This window comes from Platalea leucorodia (genome assembly GCF_965183815.1).
Source record: "Platalea leucorodia genome assembly, chromosome: 9".
Classification (NCBI taxonomy): domain Eukaryota; kingdom Metazoa; phylum Chordata; class Aves; order Pelecaniformes; family Threskiornithidae; genus Platalea; species Platalea leucorodia.
The window spans coordinates 443,763-462,160 of NC_138831.1; the positions used below are offsets into that span (position 1 = coordinate 443,763).

Below are 18,398 nucleotides of genomic sequence, written 5' to 3' on the forward strand. Positions count from 1 at the left end.
AGTTTATTGCCTGCCATCCGAATGTAGTTGCTCTGTGCAAGCATTACTCCATCACACTTCTTAGAAGGGTAAGGTAAGATTGTTTATGCCATGTAAAATTATGAAATAAGATAGTTGAAAAATCCTGTGTTTCTTGTAGAGGGAAAGGCCTGTTAAAATAAGCCACTTGTATTATTGTCGAACAACTTCTCTGCTAAAGGTTCCTCTCTTCTTAAAGTGACTTGTCCACCTATACTGCGTCTTGGTTATGGCTGGAGAGGGCAGCAGTCTTGCATCTTTCTTTAAATACTTCTCTCTCTTTTTTTACTACAAGCAAATCAGAAGAGTTTCAGCTCAGAACTGAATTGTGCTTAACATTCAGTGTGGTAGAACATTTTTGCTGAAGAAGTCAATTAAATGTTACAGGAAGTAGAAAACATAGCTCTGAAAACACACTTCTAAGTGTGCCAATGTTAGGTCTTTTTACATACACCAAGACAAAATGAATTTGATCTCGTTATGCTGAACCTTATTTACTCCATTGTATTATTCACATGAGTCCTTTGCATTTTATGTACATATACACCTACCTTCTACAGGAATTATTCTTCATGGGCTGCTTCCTTAATATACTTGATGTTCTCCACTGTTGGTTCATAGATTATCTAAATATCATTTGGTTACTATTTGGAATGGCGTGAATTGTTTCTAATCATTTAGTGTTGAAGACCCTGATTTGTGAACTGTGATGCAGTTTTCTAAATGAGCACTTTATTGTGGGTGCGTCTAATGAGCCATATGAAAGCTGTGCAAGTTCTAGACTTAAGACTAAAGATTCAAATAGATTGTCCAGATGTACTGTCTGGAATTAATCCTACTGTTAACCTTTCCATCACTCTGCAACTGATCAAAATGCAGATTACCATACACCCATATGTTATTTACTGCCAGATTTGTTTTAATTTAATTGATCAAAAAGTTTTTATGCCGCTCAGATGATGCTCAGATTTTATGAACAGTGCTCAATTATTCAAAATAGTGAAGTACAATTTCATATTTTGTTTTTCAGAGTAAGCTTCAATATAATTTCTAGTTAGTTAATTTTTTTTAATTTTTTTTTTTATTTCTGGAATCACTTTGTGCTTTATTTTGCCTATAAATTGAATAATACATCCAAGGTTTTGGAGAATAACTAAATATGACCTTTTTTCAAGCTATTCATATTAGCGAGCTAGTTATTGTTCTTTCCTTGAAAGGCCAGAACTACAGAATAAACTTGGGATAGGTAGCATGTAATAGTTCCGTGTATTTTTATATACTGTGACTTTGTCAATCTCATTTGTTTCTTAACTTCTGTGAATTTATAAGTTTTTATTATTTTTCTAATTTGTGTAATGAAGTTAACAATCTATTTGCCTAAACACTGGAGGGCACAAAAGTGCCATTGTCCGAAGTATAGCTCAGAGTATAAAGTAAAGATTGTCAAGAAGATGGACAATCATTTAATCCTAAAAGAGTAATTCAGTTATCATGCTCCTGAATTCATAGTTACAAACAGCTTTCTGAATTGTCTGATATTGTCGTAAGATCTGATACTGTGTGATTTGAATATACCGACACAGCGAAATTACCTGGGGGCCTCATGAAAAAACTCACTGAATTTCCTGGAAAAGTTTCTCTTGAATTCATAGGCTTTTGGTCAGGTCCATAGAAAAAAGATGTCTTAAAATGTTACTATGCATATTCCAAAAGTGGTCAAGAGCTATCAGAGTATTTAGCTGTGTTTGGAACTCATCATAAGAATTCAATTATTTGGGCTGTTACTTTCATGTCTGCGAGCCTGGCAGATGTACCAGGCTTCTCTTGTAGTTTTTTCTGTGTAATTGCCAAGAGTCCGTTGCAATATCAGGTGAAAGTAGATGAAATTACACTTTCTCAACCAGTCTTACAAGGTAAATACTCCTTTGCATGTTCACTGGTAATAATAGCTCTTTCTTTTGTTTATTAAATGATAAAGTAGTAACAAGAAACATATCACAACAAACACTGTAATATGTATTTTTTCAAACAGCCATTATCAATATATAACCATAAGTTTCTGTATTGGCAAAGTAGAGCAGATGATTGACAGGCAATGTTTTAAAATATATGCTGCTGTTTCAGTTTATCGGTGTATACATATGCCTGATTTTTTGGAAGTCCAACATAGGTCTGACGATGTAACTATGTATTCCTTCCAGAAATTTCTATTCTTTATCTTTTAATGTCAAATACTCTCCTCAATTGAATGGGAGCAAGGATGACTGTATCTGTTACTACCAGCGTAAGCTTCATTAGTGCCAAAATAAATACAAGCATTTTAAAATACGTTATAACATTTTTTCTTTAGCTAGCAGATGTCTATTCCCATATGCTAACTTGAAGCAGAAACAATTAGAAATTGCTGTAATGGTATTTCATATTGCTACAGTTTTCCCTTGTGTGGAAAGAGGAGATGTATGTTGCTGATGATTGCAGGGACTGAATTTTTAACAGTTCACTGTACCACTCTTTTATATTGCTGTATATGCACCTGACCTTACTAAGGACAGGTATTTCTTAATGCAGCATTTGTTGCTGGAAATGTGCGTAAACCCAGTTTTACCAAGCTATTAATTTATGCTGAGTAAACTTAAATTTCTACCATTTTGGCAGTATATTTCTCTATCTTTTTTTTTTCACCCATAATTAATGAATGCCAATATAAAAAATTCCCATTAAATGACCCTTAAAAAAAAAACCAAAGAAAAACCCCAACATACACAGACGCACACCCCAGTTCTTGCTAACTGTGTCTTGCTAGGTTCATCGGACATCGCATGTAGCAAATAAACACGGTTTTTAGAAGCAGAGATAAGAAATTACTTTGAGATGTTTGACTGGAGCTTTTTATCTCATGAGGAAAGCAGCTGTTTCAATAACTCCAAATAAAAACTGCTTTCACAGGATCAGTTCCCCAGTCTACATTTGTCTTGAAAGTATTTATTGAAGAACTTCTTTGCTGTCTTTATATAAGGCTCAGATGTTTTCAAATGGAATCTTTCTACTTTGAGGATGTCACTTAAACATGCTGAATGTCTGTCTTTGAATCGAGTTTTCTTTAATCTCTAAACTTTAACAAAACAAACAAATAGAAAAAGAAAATCTAGAAGATTAGGCTATCCTTATTACTTGCACTTCATTTGTAGTGAGCTAAAGGGCAAATCAGCTTCTCAGTAGAATAAATCTGGTTAAATTATACTAACTTGGGGCAGATGGGACAGGGCTGGACCTGGGGAGAGATCAGGTCATCTGTTTTGGGGAGCCGAGCGTGGTGTTTGCTTCTGCTGAGAGGGTTCCCTTCTGCCAGCACAGACACTGCCCCGCTCAGCCTGACCCCTTGCACAGCTGCAGTAGCAGCCAGCCTGGCTTTCCAAGGCGTGGGCATAAGTCAAATAGTTTGGTTTGCCACCAGCAGCAGCCTGCTGCCTCAGGCAGCTGGGCTATAGCCAGAGCCTAGTCTGTTCCCATGCACAGCCTGTCTAGGTAAGACAAAACCTGGGAGTATCTTCAGGGAATGGAGCATAAGGATTTTTTTTTTGGTAGGCTACAGGAAATTGCTTCAGCCTTAGGGCTTATAGCAGCCTGGGAAATGAGTGCTTCTTAATGGTGTTGGTGCTGAATATTCGATGGGATTCGGGGTAGCAAATGAACATGCTCTTTCACATTCAGGGATGGGTTGCAGAAGTTCTCTATAATGTGCAGGGAATGTAACAGGCTTCTAAAGAACCAGACTTTCAGAAAATCCAATTAATCTTGGGGGGAAAAAAAAAAGAGGCTATCTGGTGTCTGGTTTACACATTTTCTCAGTGAAACAGTGTGACTCTTGATGTTTTTTTTTTTTGCCCCCACCCCCCCCCCCCAACATCTCTTATTCTTTTGGGAGGGAAACAGTATTGTAAACACAGTGTTAGTTCCACACATTGGCCCTAGACCTCTTACTATTATTTTCTGGACCACAGTGTGGGAACTACTTACCTAAAAGAAAAAAATCCACTCATTAAAGTATGAAAAAGCATTTAAAGCATTGTAACCCTCTTATATCCACTCTGTGGTGACACCCTCCCTTAAACAACGTGGCTCAGTTTTCTGTTCCAAGTGTCAGGCAAGATGATATAAAGCCCACATTTCCCCCCCCGCCATTTGTTTCTCTCCCTCTTTCAGGTGGGACCATAGGCCTGACGCTAGCGTAAATCTGTACAAAGTGCATGCAGAGCAAGGAAGTTGCATTTCTCTTTGAATGACAACCCAGTTATTACTGATGAAGCTGCATTCGTTTCCTCTGCAATGTGCAGTCTGTATTCCGGTTGCATCTTTACCTAAATTATTATTTCCCTGCCCCTGTACTTAATATTTTAGGTCTCTCTTCTCAGCCATTTTAGTAAGGAGTGACAAGGTAGATTTACTTGTTAATTTATATGATACAGGAGCTGAAGATTCTTGATCCTGCGTTGTTTTGTTAAGTAAAGAGAGCAGTTAGAAAAGAAAACAGCATGGGTGCTTTTAACTTGCAACTTTCAACTTAGCCAAATCCGTGTTTTGAAGATTGGTACCGATTTCGTAGTGGTTGGCATAGTGAAGGTAGATTTTTGCGTGTCTGTGTGTGTCTGTGTGAAAAAGCCTCATCATACCTGTAGGGGTTACTTGATCAAGATCACTCCTTGATTAAAACACTAATAAATATCTGTCTGGTGCATTACAGTAGATTTCTAAAGGACATCAAATAAGTTTAAGCTTAATATAATTAAGCATTTAAACATTTAACATATTCATGCATTTTTGTTATTGCAAAGGAATGAAGGTTGGAGAAAACAGGTTTTCAGCCCTGAATCTCCAGCAGGTTGATCGAGTAACATTCTTTTGAAGAAAGAGTGAGGATACATTGAAAAAAGTGATGATTCTCAACCTGTAAACCTGTTCCCTCGCACCTTCAAGAACAGCAAAGTAATAAAGGCTTGAGTTGTAAATCTTCATTTAACTTACTTTTTTACTGCTAGCAACAACCTACAAGGAAGAGATGCTAGTATAATATGTTTAGAAATTTCCACAGGTTTTGATCAAGTATTCTTTTTTCTGCAAAACTGTTGCTTCTCTAAAAGCTTGTTATGTGTAGCTTTCAGAGCAATGAGGATCTAATTACACCTTGAATTTCTGTCAGATACAACTTCAGAAAGCATACTCCTTTTGAGAAACCTTCTTGAATCAAGTCTGGTTTATGTATTTATAAAAGACAAACTTACAACTTCAAATAGGACAGACTGATGGGTGTGGTGTTAATGTATGTGCCACCAGTATTACTGAGATACAATGTAGGCATCCCAGTACTAGATTTCTTCCAACACATAGTGTTTCTGCTTTCAATTTTACAATAGGAGAATATAGTGATTTGTTTTAAAGAATAGTTATAATTTCAGGTGATATGGCAGGCATCAAGTTGCATCCACTTATTTCTAAAATTTTTCATAGCCTAGCATTTGTCATAAAATTTTTGTGTCAGCCCATACCTGCATTGAAGGTTCAGTTTAGATATGTGGAGACATATTTTCAGAATGCTGTAAGCTGTCCCTAATTTGCAGAATTTGTTTCAAGTTTCATTTATCACAAAGATTAAATCTGTAATTACACTGGGTAGCATAAATGAGGTTGAAATTAATCTGTGATCCTAAATGTGGTTTAGTAATATAAAATATGTAACATATATTTGAATTTTACCAGACTAATTTATAATTTGGCTTTAGCATTAAACAGCTGCTACCTTGAAGTGTATCAATTTGCTATACACAAATTTAAAAAAGAGTGGGAAATAGTTCAGACACTATTCTGTCACCGTCTGCACTTTCTCCACAAATTACAAACATGTGGAACTGCCTATTTTAATAGTAGTTTTCTTGGGCCAAGAGGTTTTCATCTTTGAGAACTCCATGTTACAATTTACCTACCCCAAAGGAATCGGATGACAATCTGATTTAATGTAACTCCAGATTTAAAGTAACAATATTACAATATACATTCCTCTTTTATATGTTGTTTTAATGTACTATATATGGGTTGAGGACATTTCTCTGTAAATGTTTCCAGATGAAATATATCATCTTCTAGATGCACAGATAGGCACAGTAACTCCAAACTAAATCAAGAACTTACCCCTGCGTAAATTAGAATGACAAAAATAGACAGATGTAGTGCATAACTTCCAGTGAGCTTTCATTTTTGTATGCAATTACCAGAAATTAAATAACCAGAAGACTGATTCAGCAATGAAGCTGAGTGAAATTGCCAATAAGAGGTTGGTAAATAAAATTTTGCATATTGAATTTTATTTAAGCAGATTATGTAGGTATATATTTATCTATCCGTCTCTGTCAGGTCTCCAGAAAAGATTGTTGACTGCATTGCTTTGCCGTTAAAAAAAAACAAAAACAAAAACAAAAACGTCAAGTCTCACTGAAATCTACTTTTTTAAAAACTGGCTAGCTATTACAGACCTCCAAAACTTTCAGCTAGCCCCAGACCACTGAAATTTGGTCTGAAGATTTCTGTTGCAGCCGCAAGCAACTAATTTACTTAACAAGAATTTGTTTTTAATCTGAGTATATTGAATCTTGAGCTCTTTGTTCAGCATAGTTTTCAGGATTGTTTTCCTGAAAAAAATCCAGTCTACCAACCCAACATGCTAGGGAACACAAGTGGTTGAATAATCATCAACACCAAGCTAACCTGTAATTGCCCTGGCAATGGATTTTAAATGGAATGACGCTTAAATGCATTTTACAGATGTGAATGCACATTTATCAACTGTTAGTACATGTGGGTAAACTTCCCTGTGACACATCAGTAAACATTACTCTCCCACCTCACACATAGGCCTCCTGATTGTGGTGGTGGTTTTTGGTTTTGTTTTTTTGTTTGTTTGTTTGTTTTTTTTGTTGTTTTGTTTTGTTTTTGTTTTTTTGTTTTGTTTTTTTACTGGTTTATATGCTGATGTAGTTCATCTGATAAACCTTTGCCAAGTATGTCTCAGGAACATTTGGAGTTACAGCATGCACGGATGAGTATGGGAACTAATACTAGAAGTAGCAAAGACTTGCACTAAAACTGACAGAAATCTGGAGGAATGTTGAACCTATTAACAATGTTTTTCTGTAGGAAGATCACCCTCGTCAGACAATTAATAGCAAATATCATAGTTTTTCAGTGTAACTGTATAAACTCTGCTTCATATATCAGTTGCGAACTGTTAACTTCCCTCTTTGGAATCAGTGGAAAATGTGTTATTCATGTATGCTTAGACTTGAATCCATGATCCTGTACCCCATCTAATTTGGGTATTCCCACTCAGCGTAAATGGTACCTTATTTTTGGTAATCGCAAGTAAGCTATAATAAAATGTATCTGTACAGGGTACTGGGACTAATGTGTAGCATATTGCCTTAACAAGAAGGAAATCAAAACTTTGTTGGTTGTAATAAAAATGCTGAAAACTGTATAAATGGTAAGTTGGACATAACTCAATTTATTAATTCAGAAGCCCTAAAATAGAAAAAAAAGTGACTGGTTTAGCTAGGTAAGTAGGAAGATAAGAGATGGGGACTTGATTTGGACAGAAGTTTACAACAGTAAACTCGCTACCAGTGTACTTCCATCTTGTCAGTGGTAGAGAAATGTAATATAAAGGCAAACAGGTTTTCAGGTCTCCCAGAAAAAGGATCTGCTATAAGCCATAGCAAGCTGAACTTGGTGGGTGATGTAGCTCTATTTGTGAGGCTTTAGTGTCCTCATGTTAAGATGCATTAAAACAGTCTGTGAAGTCTTGTAGACTGTGTGCCAATTAAAACTTGAGCCAAGCGTGCTGCTATTTGTGACTAGCTTTGTCATGATGCTAGGGAAAAATCCATCAGTGAAATTCTGCAAATGTTTACTATGGTAAAAAGAAGCTATACCAAAACATAAATGCCAGACATTAGGGATTATGTTACCTGACAACGTATCTGCTCTTTTTTGTGTATCTCTGAGATGACATGGTTGTTACAGCACTTACCTGGCATTTGAGAGTTGGAACTCGGTTCTCTGCTTTAATGTATCATTACTTGGCTTCAGATGTGTTTGTTTCCTCAGATGTTGAATGAAGATGGCTGTACCTTCTTTTTCTTGTTTGTCTTGTTTTCTTTTTCTCCTTTCTTTTTCATGTTTAAAAAGGGTAAAACCTTGAAGTTACGGAATATCCTCATATTATTGTAACGGAGGCCAAAAAATTTCCCTGACTGTTGCACAGACACGGGACTCTCGTTTGTTAGGAGTGTGACCAGATTCTGTTCACTTCCAGAATGTAAAAATTTGTCATCTTGTTGTGATTATAGATACTAGTCAGCTTTTATAATCTCAGAGTGTAAACCTTGTGAAGCCATTAGAACAGCCTGTAAGATAAGAGACTAATAAAAAGAGACAACTCGGAATTTCTTCAGAATTGCCTCGAAATCAGTAAATTATTCTGCAGCTTTATTATGGGCTAGGTAAACCAGTGTGTCATTTTGGCTACAAAGTTGGGAGCTTCTGCCATGAAGGAAAATTGAATTTTCACAGTTTTCTGGCCTTCATCTCAGAAGAGATTTTAAATTGCCTGTAATGACCTGAAATGAGGAAAGGAACATGAGATTCTCACCTGTATTCAGATAGCCCCCTTACCTCCCTAAATTCCTGTATGTTCCAAATCATGAAAAAGTGCTCTGAATCTTTGCAAAATCATACATCATCTCCCAAGCACAGACTTGTTGAAATAAATTACTATTACTTAACTTGAATTATTTAAATTTATTAACTATGAAACCCTAATAAATCAAAAGTAGGAAATTGAAAAAAGAAGTAGCAGAAGTACGACTTGCTATCGTATTTTGCCAGACAATTTTACCTTAATCCCTGAAGTCTGAAATTTTAATGTAATCATCTAACCAAGTATGGTCCAAAATCCCTGCAATTGTTGATTAAGCTGTGAGGCTAGAAAAGGTGAATACACGTGGGTATACTAAAAAAAACACTTTCAATAATCTCATTAGAAGAGAAACTCCAAGTTCAATCATGGTGAATGGTTATAAATTTATCCTCTTGCTCAGTTATGCCAAAGTCATATGCAACAGTGGTGTGATTTTAATATTCTGTATAGCTGTCCCATGAAGCATAGAATATGAAGACCATTAAAACTCTTTCTATGTTCCTCCTCGTTTAAGTTCTGAAATAGTCCAAGTCAAGTTGGGCCACCTGATTTTTAAGCAGAAATAGGCATATGAATATTATTTTTCATCTTTGGAAAAACAGTGTTGGTATACCCTGTTCAGTATACCCCGTTGTTCTTCAAATAGGCATACTTGTAACTATACCTAGGACAAGAACCCATTCCCTGATTCTAGGTCCATCAAATGTATTTGTTGGTTTGTTTCTGACTTAGAGGGTCCTAACAAATTTTAAACGCTTTAAAAAGAAAAGGAGAGAACATTTTTGTTTTGCATACATGGATGGTGTTTATGAACAGAAAAATCCGCAGCATGCAAGGGTCCAGGGCCAAGTGTACGCATCGCTGATGTTCTGGTTTGAACCCTTGTAAATATACGCAAAGACCTTGTCCTGGCTGACGTGCACAGGCGGATTTGTATCCTCACTCTCTTCAGCTCATCTTTTTCAGCAACTTCTGAATAGATCATAGATACCTCCACAGCTGAACATATCTCTGCTTCCTCACTGTAATAAGACACAACTTCTCCTAATGAGTTCTGGCCCTATAATTGTGTAATCAGACATCAGAGTCTGATTGTCATAATTGTGTGCCAAATTTGCATTTAGAATTACCAAGATTATACATGTCAATTAGGTATTTGAGTCCACAATTAGATATTGCACGTTCTGGTAATTGCACATGGAAATTAGGCATACAGTTGCATGCGAATGTTTGTGCACACAGTTGGACAGATATCCAATTCAAACTCTAGGAAATTCAGCTATTAATCTACAGGGGCTCAAACAGGACAGTAAAGAGAAGCTGAGATGTGCCAATATTATTTCTTGTGCAGTTTATTACTAAAAAGAGCTATTTAAGATGCAAAGATAAAAGGATGCTTTTTGACTCATTCAGAGCAGGGGACTCCTGCTTTCTGGGATCTGTTTGATTTCTGAAAGTTACTGAAAGTGGAATTAAGGTGTTTGTTACCTCATGCCAAAATCATTTATTCTTTTTCTTTAAACTGATGTTTCAGTGGTTAATGTCCTGCCCTGACATTTTTTCACTACTAGTAGGGTTGAAATATGCTTTCTGGTTTGCAGTGCTTTTATAAGGGATGAAATTATGGAGCGGCAGTTGGACACACATGTGGGCAAGGTATAGAGAAATTTTGAGAGGCGTACTAGTTTGAAACTTTGGTTTTCTCATATGCAAAGAATACAATGCTTTTAAAAATGCCTTTTCCAGTACCAAAGGGGGCACTATAGCATGACTGGTGGGGCATTGCTGTACTGACTGGACATGTGAAATAGGAAAAAATTAGTGTTTGGAGATTTGGATTTTTTTCTTCTAAATTTCCTTAAAACAACAGCCTGACAGATAATAGTTGTGTCAATAATATGCCTTTTCAAGTCAGAATAAGGTACCACTCTTTAAAAGAGTAAAGAACTGGTCTCTGTGAAAGTACAACAGTACATTTTGATTGTTTAATAATAAACAGCCTCAGCTAGATGTAGAATGAATAATCTGAGGAAGCTATTCTTTGTGCTGCCTGTAAAATGAAACATGATTTCTTTTGGCATGGATCCAATTAATGCCACACATCCAGGGCATCTGGTATGATAAAAAGGGAAACAAAGAAATGTTAATTTGCATGTTGTTGTTTGATTTTTCCAGTGGACATACAAAGTGCTGAAATTCTCAAAAAAAACCAAAAGACAAGACAGAGAAAGGAGCTGGTTTAAAAAAACAAATCAAAAAGCGCCATAAACCCCTTCCAAACAAAGACCAAACCACACATGCCTTTTAGTTATTTAATCCTTCTGCAAAGTCACCTTGTAGCATCAGTTCACTCTGAAGCCTGGAGGCAGAAAACATTTGGTTTTTAAAATTCATAGTGCATTAAATTGATTTTAAACATTTTTACTATTTTGTATCAAACAAATGTCACTATTAAAATTCTTCATATCTCAACAGTGTATTTTTCAGAACCTGTATATATATAGCTATGGCAAGAGAAAATATTTGTTCCCCTGACAGATCACGTGAAGTGAATTACACACTAGGGATTATACCATTTACTAGTAATTTTTGGTAACCCGTTTATACTGTATATACTTAATAATGTATATGCATTGTAATAAACATTTCACAGTACTTGTCTCTGGAATGTTCAGAGATTTTATAAACTATTGTGGTTTTTTAATACAAAATAATTCTAGTTTAATTATGAAGCAGTAATGTATTCCAAAGAGAAATAAGATTTGTAATAAATATTGATTTGAACATATATGATTTATAAAAAGGTAAGATTAGAAACTTATTTTCAATACAAAAATTTGGCTTTATCAATTTTCAGAGAACTCCTCTGTTTCGGGGTGAATCCCTGTGTTAGTAGGGAAGCATATGTGGTAAGTGTAAACTACCCTTAGTTTCACGTATCTGGGAGAGATGGTCTGTGAGCATAGGACTGCTTCAGCAGCTTGAAAACCTCTGGTCAACACGTAACTTTGATATTATGAAATTGTTTTTGACATTGATGAAACAATAGTAAACTGCTCATTTTCCATATTTTTTAACTGTTAACAACACTTTCTGTTTAAAAAGATCAGCTATACATAAAACTGGTTTTGCTAAGATGTTTCCTGGAGAATTTTATAAACATGATATATTTTAGTTTTGGAAGAATTCCGATGAACAATTTCAAATTCGTATGAACTTTACATATTTCATGAAGAACGGTTGTATTTTCTGAGTTTCTAAAAAGCTTTAATGACTGTAACAGTCCTGTGCTGTAGTTAATCCTTTTGTATATGGAGTGGTGGTCACATGTATTAAAATCACCCTGAGTACTGAAGTCAGTAGTGTCTGAATCTGACTGTTGGTCAGTTATTGTGTTTTGAAAGAGCTACAGAAGATATACTGCATTGTGTTGCTGACAGTTGAAGTAGCAACTGTCTGGGAGACTGCCACCTTTGCATTGCCGCTCTTGATTTCCAGGCCACGTTAGTTGAAGTTAAGAATATGCCAGTGTGGCTTTTGATCAATTTGGACCCACATTTCAGAGATACTTTGAAATGACAAGTTGAATACAGAGTAACAAGAGGTTGATGCATTTATTGAATATTTGGGTATTTCGTATTCATTCCTATTTTCATTATTACTTGTAAAAAATATGAAAGGCACAATTCAAGGGACAGTAGTATATTAATTCTTCTACAAAGATAATTAGTTTGATTAGGTTTTCTTGCCTATAATAATGCTTTAAGACCAATGGACAACTGATAAATAAGAATTTTCCTTTTACTAACCTATTGAAGTAACTTTTTTACCCCGTTGGGGAGACTGAAATAATGCTTCACAAAAGCATTGCCTCCCCTGCTGTTTCCCACCACATGTATTCATTTTCTTCTTACAAGTTAATTATTATATTTTTAAAAGTATTTAAAAGAGTAATTACTAGTACTATGGAGATACTGACTAATATTAAGTTAGCTATGTTTAAGTTGGGGGAAAAAAGAACCATTTTGCAGTGTAGCTGTATGGGCGTTTACCTATCCCTGCTTATTTAGATGAACAACACTGTGCCTTTTGGCTGTTCAAAGTATTGAGCTGCGATGAACCACGTTTACTAGGTCACTAAGAAGTAATTGTTTTGAAAAAGCATCCCTTTTTTTTGTGGCTTCAGAATTGCCTAGAGGCTAGGATGTAAATTTTCCTGTTTCAGTGTACTGAAATTTAATAATGAAATAGGAAGTTCTCTGCCTTCCAATATATGGCTGTAATATCTTTTTATTTTCTGAAATAAAAAAAAAAAGTGTTTCCATCATAGAAAATCAGGGGAGTGAATTACTACTTTGTTGATGTTGCATACAGTGTCCCTTTATGATAGCATGGTTCATGATACTGTTTTTAATGATATATTGCGCCTTCTTGTAAACGTAAGAGAATTTGTTTCTCCTCTGAACATTTTATTTTTGGAAAGTAGTGCTAACATTGTTTTGCAAATGTGCTACTTAGTACTTCATAGGTTACGTTTTCTCTAAAAAAACCTACAATTTAATGTACATATTATATAGTAGTCCTGTACTTTTGTTCAGTGCAAAATTTGTGAAATTTGTCAAACTTCTGACATATCTGGAGAAATAACATATGTTTAGAAAGAGGAAAATACAGGATGAATTCTGACCTGTCAACCTCTAAGAACTGCTTCTTATAAAATTTCACCCATGCTCATGGCCAACAAGTAAGGCAGTGCATAATTGATGAGCCATTTAAAACTGAAAAAAAATGATTTAATCGTGACTACTCAACATAATATTGAAGACAGTCACATATAGCTAGCAGGTGGTTAGCCTTGTCTGTCTTCTTGTGTTAGAGTAGTTCTTTATCAGTCTAAATATTATATTGACAGTGATAAACTGCATTTAAACTGCAATGGCTTAAGGATTAGGGTCTACTATCTTTTAGGGAGGAATCATAACACGAAATAGAACCTCAGATCTAAATTTCAGAAAGAATTATTTTTATTAAGTAGCAGATCCCAAAAATTATTATTGTTCTAACACATCCTTAGTCTAGTGTGACTTCAAGAGTCAAAAGGATTAACCAGGAATTACTTTGGTTTATGAATTAGTGTATGCAGTCACTTAAGCTTAAGGAGTAGGTCTAAAGAAGAATTCAGAAATCCTTAATCATTGATATCAACATGTATGTTGTAACAATATACTGACAAATAAAAGCTGCTTGTTCATGTTTCAGCATTTCAGGGAACACCTTGACAAACTTTTTGCAAAAGGAATTGGAATGCTGGACATTGCTTTAAATGAAGCTTTCAACATGCTCAATGAAGTAAGTTAATGTTTTTCAGATTTACGCTGCTGAAACCTTTCTTGCTATTTAGCAATTACTGTCAATTTTAAGCTAATAAATTCGAACTCACTCAAAAAGTGTGATGGTAGTAAAATATTATCTATAGACCAAGAATTCTATATAATTTATGTGGTGAAAGATATAAAAAAAATTACATTTTTATATGTATACATTTTATATTGATGTATTTTGTGTCTGTATGTACAGGATACACCTATGCATACATGTGTACATTAAATAAAGTTTATTTCAGTAACTGTTCTAGGTGTTAAAAAATACTAGGGTAACATGCAAATTTCACAGTTTAGATTGTTCTTTTTTTCTTTGGAAGGGCTAACGTTTTAGGAATGACAGGAATTTGTATATTCATAAAGACTTTGAGAATACACACTGTTATTAGAGTTGTGAAGTGATTGCTCATTGATTTGACTTCTGGCATTGTCAATATCTCTTATAGCTTATACAAAAAAGTTATTTGAACACTTTTGTACTTGCTTCTGTAATACTCTAAGATAGAAGGAGAAATGTAAAGCTTTGTCTAACCAGCTCAGAGGTATTAATATTATTTTAACTATTCATCTGCCAAAACCATGAGGCCAGCTTTCTGATAACATTCCTGTGAATAATGTCTATAAACAGGAATGCAGTCTCTAGAAGATGAACATCATGATCGTGGAGATAATCTAGTGCAAGGCATCTATTTTCCCTCCCAAACTCCACATAAAATCAGTGTAGCATTCTTAGTTGTCCAGGAAGTTATCCTGCAAAGGATATTTTAATCCAAATCAGACCCATTGTCTTTGCCCGAAATGTTTTTCCTCAGAAGGTGCGCATCAGTCTTAGTGGTTATCATGAAATGATCTCATGTAATGTATTTCAGAGATATTTTTTTGTCATTTCTGGCAAAGGTTAAATATATTGTCATGATATGTATTCCAGCAAAGAATAATTTTAGCAATATTTTGATTCAGCTGACCATACAGTTTCTTGGGAATGTATATTGGAAAAAGCAAGGAAAGGAAGGAGAAAAGTGAACAGTAGTAGTAATGAAAGAGAATTAGTACGAGGGAGCAAACCAATGAAAATAAAATGCTCCATCAAATATTTCTCATGATATGAATGAAAACCCTAGGTAGTGTGGTAGGACTAAAGCCATTGGTTACAACTTCTGTTAATATCAGTTTAGATACAGGTTTTCTGTAAAGGAGAGCATTCACTTTTTTAATAACTAATTACAAGCAGATCTCTTCTCCAGGATATCTACACTAATGAGCACTTGTAAAATTGTGAACTGCTCTATCACAAAGCTATAGCAAAGTTCATTAAGCAAGGTATATGTATCAAATGCCATTGTGAAGCGCTAAAACACCAAATATGTCAAAGGCCAGAGGCAGATACTGAGGGGGGAAATGTGAGGTGTTTCAGTTAGCCTCAAGACCGAGGGAAGCAGGAAACTGATTAAAAAACCCCAAACACTCATTTCTGTCCAAGTGCCAAGAGCCCCAAGGTGAAATACCAGCAATCAGCAATCAATGAGTCCTAAAGAAAACTTAAACTCTTATCCCAGAGCATTCCCTGGAATATTAGCGGTAAAGTTATTTCAAAATGATGCTACATGTAATCCCCACCTAGCATTTTCTAAGGCAAGAAAATTTCTATTTCTGTGGATTCTTTCAGAATGCTCTGTCTTGCCCAAAGTTCACTCTTTTTAATAGCAGGCCAAATCCTTGTTCTTTGCATCTTGTTGGTAACCTTTGAACTGCATTAGTGAGTCGGCAAAAGTGACTAAACACCTTCCAACAGGACCAATTCCTGCTAAGTGGTTGGATGTTACAAGTAAGCATCATCAACCTATTAAAATATTCCCTACAGCTTTCTTTTGAAGTTCATATTAGCAGCTTAAGATATGATTGAAAACGCTTTGGTGTTTCCAGAAAAGCTTTCTCTTTATTAAAAAAAAAAAAAAAGAAAATGTTTGAAGATTATGCACGTATTCTTTTTAATAATCTAAATCAATTAAGAGGTGACTTGATCCTGACTTAGAACCCCTAAAATTCCTGGCAGGTGAATTAAAATTATGTGGACTTTTAATCATTAAGTAGCCTTTAAAATAGATTATGCAAGATCTTTGAGTTTTTCAAACAAGGTTACTTAAAGGCTTTTAAAAGCTTTTTTGAAGCAACAAAAAAATTGCAATGCGATTCAAACACAAGGTAGTGATTTGATGCCCAAATTATTGGATTGAAATGTATGGACTATGTTTTTTAGATGATCAGTTTCTTCTACTAAATGTCTGATTCATGTCATGAATACAGTTTTTTTTCTCTTTTTGCCTAACGCTTCCCAGGGCATCTCTTTTTTAGCTTATCAAGCCTTAGTAGATCCCGTGACTTAAAAATCATGTACCTTTTGAATTAATATGCATCCTAACTAACCTCAGTTGGACTTTAAGAATACAGACAAACTAGTCACAACTCATGAATTAACAAATGATAGGATAAAGATTGAGCTATGCCAACTGATGCTTTTAGAAACTTTATTTTTGTCACTCACACTTACTAGGGTTGTTTTGGAAAGAAATATTTCAGTCACAAATACAACAAGCAAATTCCTTTTTCCCCTTTTTTTCTCCCCCCCTCCCCCTTCTTTTTCTCCCCCACCCCAGTCCTTTTCCTTTTTCGCCTCCTTGTTTTCCCTTTTTTCAACTGAGCTTATATTAATGAAAATGTTTTAAAGTGTTTCCTTAAGTATAGTCATTTCTTTTGGGGAAAAAATTTAAAATCTCTTAGTCTGCTGGAAAAAGAAAATCTCGTCTAAAATAAGTAGCAAACTGTCTTTTGATTGAAGGATGTACCTTGCAAATGAGACCTCAAACCAAAATATTCTCCAAAGGGTTTGACTTGACAAGTGTGCCTTCCTTTATACTGCAGGATCATAGATTAACTAATGGTTCCAATTCCTTTGTATTCATCTTGAAGCACAATATTGATCGGTTCTTTTCTGGGCGTAAAATCCTAAGATGAAAAGATGAGGATCTTCTTCCACCCACTGCCCACGTGTTCACCCAGACAGTGTGGAACTAATTCCTTCATGTGGTGCATGCCAAAAGTGACAATGGGAAAAGCTGCAGGAAGTAAAGAACACTCAAGGTTGTTTGTAGAGGGTTTATTAAGAATCCCATTACGGGCACTGAATATAGTCTTAGGAAACAGATACACAACAGTAAATAGAAACCAGCCTCAATACAGGAGATGTTCTATACTAGTCTTCCAAATCTGTGTAAATTGAAAAAAGACATTACAGACAGTGATCAAGAAGACCTGAGATGAGATTTTTCTGTTTTGTTTTAAGATCTGTGAGGCGACTGAAGTTATAATGATGAATGTGGTATAAAAATCTCATTAGATAAACTGGTAGTTTTGAGAATAAAGGGAAGTGACATCCCATGTACTGAATTGTACCTATGATGAGCGAGAGTTTTTTGATCTGTAAGGTCATGGTGGATCATGCTACATGTACATTCAGATCTCTTCAAGGTGGAGTAATAACTGTTTCTATTTATACTATAAAAGCGAGTGTAATAGCTTCAAGCCTTCCTGCATATATACTTCCACAATTGACAGCATAAAAATCTTTTCCATTATATACAAGCGTATCGGCAAAGTCTTTGGGAGCTTCTATTAAGCAGCCTAGGCCAGAGAAAAAGCTACTTAATCTCTCCTTAAAAGAGTACAGCTAACCATTTTCCACTTTGTCTACAGGCTGTGACCTTTATGTGCCAGAAATCTATTCTTGTGAATTATAGGTTAGCTAAGGATGTCTCGTCTATATTTAAAAAAAAGAAAGGGGGGAGAGAAGAAAAAAAAAAGGAAAGGAAAAAATGAAAAAGCTTGTTTTACACAGATAGTCTATTAAGATTCTGGTTGGGTTTTAGAATGGTTCACGGGTTACACTAATTAAACTCAGTTAATTTTGCCTTGCAATTACCTTTCAGTATTTGCCTAGGTTGTTAAGCCTTGAAGATGGTTGATACCGATGTCTTTGAAAAGCATGTTTAAAAATCCACTCCCAAATTCTTTCCAATCATCGATTTATGCAGTGTTCATTATACAGCGTAAGAATATAGAAGTGCTTGGTGCGGTAGTTAGGCACCTACTATGTCATGTGACAAATGCAATTATCTCTTTTGGTGACAAATGCGGTCTTTGCAGTGATTACCTTTAAAAAAATTGTAGCCAATTAAATAAAATTCTGTGACATTTCA

General features: G+C 35.2%; 1 protein-coding gene across 1 annotated transcript in view; it reads left to right on the forward strand.

Annotated features, from left to right (window-relative positions):
* Positions 1-18,398, forward strand: part of CACNA2D3 (calcium voltage-gated channel auxiliary subunit alpha2delta 3) — a gene marked incomplete at both ends in the record, with an annotated part of 457,978 nt that overhangs the window by 207,388 nt on the left and 232,192 nt on the right. The window contains one exon of the mRNA XM_082321351.1: positions 14,024-14,113. Coding sequence (XP_082177477.1) covers positions 14,024-14,113 — 90 coding nt within the window. The remainder of the gene's footprint in view (positions 1-14,023; positions 14,114-18,398) is intronic.